The 8565-nt window shown below is 43.1% G+C and overlaps 1 protein-coding gene across 3 annotated transcripts in view; it reads left to right on the top strand.

Annotated features, from left to right (window-relative positions):
• The first annotated feature begins 936 nt into the window (after positions 1–936).
• Positions 937–8565, top strand: part of CHIC2 (cysteine rich hydrophobic domain 2) — a 31367-nt gene continuing 23738 nt past the window's right edge. For all 3 annotated transcript variants that reach the window (XM_080629933.1, XM_080629931.1, XM_080629932.1), the window contains exon 1: positions 937–1309. In XM_080629933.1, coding sequence (XP_080486059.1) covers positions 1191–1309 — 119 coding nt within the window. In that variant the 5' untranslated portion in view covers positions 937–1190. The remainder of the gene's footprint in view (positions 1310–8565) is intronic.

Raw genomic sequence — 8565 nt, 5'->3', positions numbered from 1 at the left:
AGATACACATATTAAAGCACTGGGAAAGAAAAAGGGAAAGTAGAGCTCTCTTCACACTCATGAAAAGAAGATTGAGCACCAAAGTTTCTTGACTGTTTGGGGCTGAACCTCATAACTGACATTATCCATGTATTAAACACTGCCGCAACTACATGATCCACTAGCCCACTATGTCAAATAAAAAAGATCTGCTCTCCTTTTTTAAAATGCCATCCTGCTGCTGCTAAATCTTATGTTGGTGCTGCCTTCCACTGTTGTCACAACAGGAAACAGCCTACCTGTAGCTAAGGCCATTATGCTCATTGTTATTTTCCAGCCTCTGCTTTAGGTTTTGGTTATGACACATACCAAAACTGCAAGGAGAGAACAAGACTCCCGTTCATTTTTAGGGTTTTCTAGTTAGCTTTCATATATATATATACACATCCCTAAATGGGGCTGTTCCTCTGCAATTTGTCTGCTCTGCACTCCATGAAAACCACAGTCTTGGCATAGTGCTTTCCATAGAGGGCTCAAAAGCTACCAGAAAGATGGCAGACCCAGACCCTAACAGCACCACGGGACATGCCAACACTTGGCACCGGCCTTCCTCAGAACAGGCCGCCCTTGTATGAGGGCTGCTTCCCTCACATCCCGCTGAGCTAAGACAGAGGGCCCAACGTGCACCCCCTCAGCTAACGGAAACCTCCAAACCCCTCGGTTGCTTCCACGGGTGCCCCAAATGGGGCTAAAACTCGGGATAAGAGCACACCCTGCTCACACAAACCAATACCCACCCCTCTCAGCGCACCACTGAGGGTCAGAGCCGCTCCGGACCCCCAGGGGTACACAGCGAGCACTCACCGCCCAACCGCCCCTCCCACCCTTCGCCAACGCGCCGCGAGCCGAGGCAGCGGCGCTGCGCGGCCCTGCTCCGCCCCCCGCCGAGCGGGGCAGGGCCCGCGGCCGGATGTTGTTGTTGTTGTTCCTGCTCCGCCCCTCACCCCCTCCCCCCGCGGAGGGTGACGGGCGCTTCCTCGCCCGGAGCCGCCGTTGCTGTCGCTGCTGTCGCCGCCGCCTCGCCGGGGTTCCGCTGCCGCCCGCCCCGGCACCGGGGGGTCCTCGCAGGCCCCCTCCAGCCGGCCTCCGCGGCTGGCCCTGTCGCGCCGCCTCGGCTTCTCTCTCTTTTCAGCGGACTCCTGGGCCCGGCTATGGCGGACTTTGACGAGATCTACGAGGAGGAGGAGGACGAGGAGCGGGCGCTAGAGGAGCAGCTCCTCAAGTACTCTCCCGACCCGGTGGTGGTGCGCGGCTCCGGCCATGTCACCGTGTAAGGGCCGCGCCGGGGCCTGCGCGGCCGGGGCGGGCTGTGGAGGCCTGGGCGGTGGGACGGGGGCAGCTGGGTGTCGGGCCTGGAGGTGGTGGTGGCGGCGGCGGTTCCAGGTCAGGGCAGGTCGGGGAGGCGGGTGAGGGGAATGCTGGGCCGTTACTGCTTCCGTGGGACTGCGGAAGGGCCCCTCGGCCCCGCCAGGCAGCTGGGGGCCGCCTGAGTCTCGCAGGCGGATGCAAACCTCAAACGAGGCACTGAGGAAGCAAGGCTGACTTGAGCTGTGATTAGCAGAGGAATGTGAAGTATTTGTCCAAATTGATGAGCTGTCAGGAAGTAAGGTTCCTGTGTATAACAGGTATATGCCGGCATCTGACCGGCTGGGCTATTGCTTAGGATTGTTTATGTATCTGTTACCCACTCCCATCTGACATGTGGCCGCTAATATAGCTCTTGAGGACTTTTAGGAAAGAAAAGGTATCCATGAGTCAGATAGGTACGTGTAAAATCATGCTAAGTTGTGATTGATGTGTTGTTTCTTTGTGTTTAACCTGGGAGTGACTGTGAGTTCTGTTTTGTGAGTGTTTAGTATCTCTGATGATTTAGCAGCAAGTATCCGTGAGTTAGTGTAGAACTTATCAATAATGTAACAGACGAGAGTGCCTTTCCCTCAGTCAGTTCTGTTAGGCTCACTCTACCGAAATGCAGTGGTTGTCAGTAATGATGTACAGCTGCAGAAACTGAAACATCGACCTGGAGACAAAACACAGCAGTGTGAACTTTTTTTTTTTTCCAGTGTTCACTGTTCAGCAAGACTAGGCTTGCAATAGAAGCATAAAGGTTGAAGGTATTGTAATCTACATCAGAGTTCCATGAACTCTACTGATTTGCAGATACTGACCTTTCCAGAAGACAAGGCTTAAATTTGGAGTGGTTTTGTGGCACATTAGTACATTATTGCTATGTTTGGTTGGCATTAAGTAATACTAACAGATGGGCAGTGCAGTTTACTGTCTGGTTAACAACAGGAAGTAAGACATGATAGACTGAGAGAAGTTTGGAGCCTTGGAAGGACATGGATGGGCAGGAGGCTGAGGAGGCCCCATAAAGGAACAGAAGCATATAGCCAAACTGTTCAGTGTATGACTGTTTATTGTAAAAAAAAAAACAAAACAAAAAAAACCAAACAAACAAACCCCCCCCCCCCAAAAAAAAACCAAACAAACAAACAAAAAAAAACCAAAAACCAGTTGTTAACCATCCAATGACTTCTCTGAAAATAAGCTGGTAACCTCAGCCTGTTTCTGGTAAATAGAGCAAAACCACAGTTTTCATATTAGCAAATGCAAAAGTATAAAGAACTGAAACAGAGGCAAACACTGATTTCTTCTCCAATACTGGAAGGTAAGTTGTGTGAGAAAAGATCAAGGCCCGTTAGTGGAATCGTAAGAAGCTTGTGTAGCATGTCTGTGACTAGTTAAGGGTGTTGTGGTTGAAGAAGGGTGGTTGCCTCATTAATTTTTCATTAATGGTCACTAGCTCATTATTACATTAAGGTCTTCCTTGAAATATTTGCACTTTAGGCTTTGGATGAGCAATGAAATGCAAACATGTACCTCAAAAATTAGGCAATTCATCTTCATTTACTTTCTTTATTGCACCAGGTGTGAACAGTTCAGTAAATAGCATCAGCCACTTTTACCTTTGTACAGCCTATACCTTTTTTTGTCATTGACAGAGAAGCTTATTATTAGTTAGATCTCTGTCAGAACACTCACTTGATGGGTTTCAGGAATAGGTCAAGGATTATGTATGTAACGAATTAGTCTGACCTGGTATAAAAACATGTATGAGTTTGGAAGGTCTGACAGAAACTATCAGCAGTTAAGCAAATACTGGATTGATCTGTCCCTGGCTCTGCTGTTTAAAGAGTGACTGACACTCTTCTGCAGGGTGTGAATTTAAACAGAAGCTCTCTTTTCATGGTCTATCCTTTCTGATCTTACATAGAATCATAGAATCATAGAATAGTTAGGGTTAGAAAGGACCTTGAGATCATCTAGTTCCAACCCCCCTGCCATGGGCAGGGACACCCCACACTAAACCATATCACCCAAGGCCTCATCCAACCTGGCCTTGAACACCGCCAAGGATGGAGCATTCACAGCCTCCCTGGGCAACCCATTCCAGTGCCTCACCACCCTCTCAGTAAAGAATTTCTTCCTTATATCCAAACTAAACTTCCCCTGTTTAAGTTTGAACCCGTTACCCCTTGTCCTCTCACTACAGTCCCTGATGAAGAGTCCCTCCATAATGTTGATTTTGAAATATGTCATTTCCATGCCTACAGATTAATGTCAGAAAGACATTTACTACCACTTGGTTTCAGCCAACAGACAATGGAAGTGTGTGAGAGACCTTTCTAAGCTGAGCAGTTAAAAGCAAATAAAGGACAGTGGGTAAATACTATCCAAATCAAACATACAAAGGCCTTGCCTTTCCAGAGTGTGGGGTTTTTTGTTAGCTGTAAGTTTTCTTCTGAAACTCAATGTTGGGACCAGCTGCACACAATTCCAAAACTTTTTTGTTTTTGACATTGTTTTTTTAATATTCAGTTAAATTGTTTTCACACCAGCAGAGTTGAGATAGTTCAGTAGTCTGGAGTAATACTTGACTTGGTTTTTGACAACTTGAAGTGATCTCTTTTAATGGCAAGAAACCTGAAAGCTGAGAAAATAATAGGACTTAGAACTTAATTGAAAGTCCAAGGTATTTCATACTTGCTTCTAAAATCAGGGTGGAAAGAGGGGTACATGATGAGTTTGAAATTGTATATTTATATTTGAGAATTAGAGAATATTTGTATTTGGTGTCTGATTGTGTTTTTCAGTGACTGTTTTCCTGTGCTTTCCTCTTCTTTGACTAGCTGAGACATATGTGCCTTTTCTATACCAGACTGTATTAGCTAGTCTGTAGCAAACTGTATTTTGTAGTAGTAATACTGGATTCATTAGCCTCTTGAAGTGCTGGAATGCTGGAAAGCCATTGTGATGTGCTAATGAATGCCTTTCTGTGCTGTTTGTCATCTAAGCATATTCTGTGTTGATGCAAGGTAACTGTTTGGAGAGAAAAAAACCCCTCACAAAATATATTTTTACCCAAGTCAGTTTCTTTAAACTTAATTCTGCCGATATATTTTTGAACCTTATTCTGTATCAATGACGTATGAGTGAAAACAGGGCTTTGTGGAAATTACGGATAGTGTGTGTTAAGATTTGTGGAACACATATTTATTTTGTAAGGGCTGTGAACATGTGGAACTAAAGAGTATGGTTAAGAGCAATGAAAAAGTGGTTTAGTGTCCCCGTAAGAGAGGACAAAGGGGAAGAGAATAAAGTGTCAGTTTTATATGTTGTGACTATCCGAGTTGCATGCTGAGAAAAGGTTGCAGGTTGACTGTGTCCTATACTGTAAGCTTCTGTACTTTGAAGTTTCTACCTCCCAGCTTTTCTTTCTAAACTGTACACAAGGACAGTAACTGAGCCAAACCTTTCAAGCAGTCATGTTCAGGAAATACTTTTCCAGGTTCCAGGAAGGTTAAAGAAAGCATTCACCCAGGAGGTGAACATGGATCTGCTGAAGATATGATGTAGAATGAGGAAAGCATAGAGCAAGCAAAGGAGGGTACTTGTGACAGAAGATGCAGTATTGTAGAAAAGAAATGTAGTGTTATATGAGGACAGCTGGCTGAGGAAATGCATTTCCAGAATACTGATTTCCAGAATATTGATTTTTAAGACATTTTTTGCTGCTTTTTGTCAGAGCTTTTATGTCTTTACAGTGAACATGTAGTAGTGCTCTGTGAAGTTTCTAGTATTTTAATTTCCAAATTGCAGCTTACAGTCAAGATTGATAATACTGAGATCATATAATTGCTTATCAAAGCTTTTAGTGTATGGAGTCACTGTTTTTTGCTACTTGCATATGGTGACAAAACTCTAACACGGAAGTCTCAGAATGCTGTTGGTAGCTGTTTGAGTTAGCTTTGATGTTTCAGTTTTGCTACACCACCAAAAACACTTGTAAATGTTGCCACAAGCCTCAAGTATGGAGTCTTGGTCTCATTTACTTATGACTTCAGCAAAGGGTAACTGTGGTGAAGAAACTCGGAGGTTTCTGTGCCTCACTCTGCCGCAGCCTGTTTGTAAATTCAGATACCTCTAGAGCTTTTCCAGTAGGGTTGTCTTTGTTGACATGGCTTTTGCGATCTCCATGAATATTTGCTTGTGTTTGAGGCTTTCAATATTTGAATGGTTTTGGATTATGCATTCACAAAAAAGCCTTGTGTGTGTCCTGCTGATTTCCCAGCCAGTCTTCAGCATGAGACTGAACAGGGCTTTCCCTGCAATTACCTCTTTTTTGTTACTTAACTGAAAGCAGGAAGACTTGTGTGCCTTTGACTTACCTGCCTGCTCCTCAGGGTAAAGGGCTTCCTTCCTTATTATTTTGTGTAGAGGGATAGCTGAAATTCTGTCTTGTGTTGGTGAGGGGCTCAGCTGTGGTTTAGTTCTTGTAACAAGAGCTGCTTTGGACTGGATCATCCTATCCTTTTAGTTGGCCACTCCCTTATTGCTCAAAATTATATTTAATTCCATTATTCATGGAAAATCTCTTCTGGATGTTGAAGCATCAAGTACATGAAGATCATTCTTTGAAGGGACATCTCTTTAGACATCTGTCTGGTTTGATGAATTACTTATATAGTAAACAGATGTTACCTTTTAGTTTTGAGACTTCTGATGCCTGCTGTGTATCTTGAACTTGGAGTCCTTCTTATGCTGCTGACTGCTTATGAAGTGTATACAGATCCAAGGGATTTTTTCAGGCTTTGGTTCCACTTCACCTCACTGGCAATTTTAAGTAGCTTAACTGACAGGGCATGACACCTCTTTCTGATGCTTACATAAGTTTTGCCTCAGCACTTGGTTTCACTCAGGATTTTAGGGAAAGGGTGGATGGTCCTCCTGTCATGGAGTATTCAACAGGATTTTCAGTGATGGAAGTATCTTTCCAGTAAGTCTTGGTTTTCTTTGTTTTGTGTTGAAGTGGTAAACTTGCCATATATTTCTCTGGTGACCAATTTTAATTTGTAACTTCACCAGTTTTAAAGGATTTATAGGGGTTGCGGAGCTACTATTCTAATTGCAAATACTTGCATATGCTTAGGTAACTTATGTGTAGCTAAGGTCCCTGGGGAGACCTTATTGCGGCCTTTGAAGAGGCTTATAAGAATGCTAAAAAGGGACTTTTACCAGGGCCTCTAGTAACTGGACAAGGGCAATGGTTTTAAACAGGATGTGTAGATTTAGGTTGGATATAAGGAAGACATTTTTTATGATGCTGGTAGTGAGACACTGGAGCAGGTTTCCCAGAGAAGTTGTGGATGCCCCGTTGTTGGAAATGTTCAAGGCCAGGCTGGACAGAGCTTTGAGCAATCTGGTTTAGTGGCAATGGGGTTCGACTTAGATGATCTTTGATAGTCCTAAATAATTTTGCTTCTACTGCCTGCAGTCAGTGATAGGGAGATGACTTGTTCACTTTTCCTTGAGACCATACATAAAAATTTGCTACAGAGTCAAAAATCACAAAATGCAAAGCCCAGTGTGCTGGTGCAGGCTGGGGGAACAGGCATTGCTGCCTGTGGGCTGCATGCAGGTCTAGCTGTTCCTGGTGTCCATTCTTATACTCTCTGTCATCTGCAGTTGTGAGAGGTGATGTATACTTCAACATTGTCTTTCCTTTAGTGTCTGTTTGCCAGGGAACTTGTGTAATCTGTCTTCAAATCTGTTGTCACAGTCTTCATCACTAATCTCAAGTGGAAAACCACAAAATTTTGCTACTTGCAGCTTAAAGAAGCACTTTTTTTATGTTTTAAACCAATATCTGACTAGTTTCAGTGAGTGCCCTCTGTTGTGGCATTTGGTGATTAACAGTCAATCATTCACCTTATCCACTGCCTTCCTGAATCTTTGCACTTTGATCATATAGCCCCTCAGCCTTCTCTTTCCCAGATTAGTGTCAGCCTTGTCAGTCTCCTAAAGCAGCTGCTTTATTCCCTTATTATATTAGTCTTCCTTCTCTGTGCTTTCTCTTAACTCCACTGAGTCCTCAGTGAAATGTGGATGCAAAAACCTCACCTAGTACTGAATACCTGGGTACATGAGGGGTTTATGGAGAGTCAAAATGATGCCCTCTGTGGGCTTCTTAATCCTGTTATTCCTAGTGGTGCCCAATATTTCTGGCAGCTGCTGCTTGCATTGAGCAGATATTTAAGAGAATCATGACTGGTGATAAAAGATCTCTCTTGTGAGCTGTAGCTACCAAGCTTCAGTTGAGTATCATGTAAGTATAGTTTAGCTTTTCCAAGATTCACCACCTTTATATATGCAGAAGCTCATCTGTCACCTTTTGTCCACTGGGTTTTGTGAGGCCCTTCCACAGTAGCTCAACAGTGGTATGGCACTTAACTGCCCATTTGATTACTTGGATAAGGTTCTTCATTAGCGTGCAGATCATTTGGTTCAGTAAGAAAAAAACCTGAAATAAACCCCAGGAAACACCTAGCTGCTCAGTAAACGTACTGCCAAAGCAAATCAGATCTTTTCAACTATCAAAGTTCAGGTAACCTTTTCTGCCTACAACTGAGCATGTGTGTTAGGTCTTGCTGCTTGTATTCAAGTCTTGAGCAGTTTAATTTCTGATTTGTGGTGTTTGTAGTATCTGATAGTAAGACTGCTTTGGTTTATCTTCAGAAGGCTATTAATTACAACTTAAGTTTTACAGTAACTGCTGTTTCCTGAATTAGTAGCCAGTCATACAGTCTTACTAATTACTTTGGTAGACTGTGTAGTCTCTATTAGAAGTTATTGCCCAGGCTAGATGCCAGAAAATATTAAAATATTCTTTGAGATTTATCCTTTCATTAGCTCAACCAACCAGCTGTAAGATAGAAACCTCTTTTTTTAAACAGATTAAATGAAACTTCTCTACTATTTAGATCTTCTGAAACCTAGAATAGTCAGTGACTCCAGCTCATCTCAGACTCCTCCATAGCTTTACATTCATAATCAGTATGTTTCTTTCAAATTAGTTACAATTTAAATAATTATTCAAATCATTCAAATAATGCTTTGTAAGGTAGTATTTTTGTGTTCTGAAACTTATTAATATATTTTTTCCGAATAAGGAAGCTGGTATTG

The sequence above is a fragment of the Psittacula echo genome (assembly GCF_963264785.1).
Source record: "Psittacula echo genome assembly, chromosome: 1".
NCBI classification, from domain to species: Eukaryota; Metazoa; Chordata; class Aves; order Psittaciformes; family Psittacidae; genus Psittacula; species Psittacula echo.
This window is presented reverse-complemented; position numbering and strand designations above follow the sequence as displayed.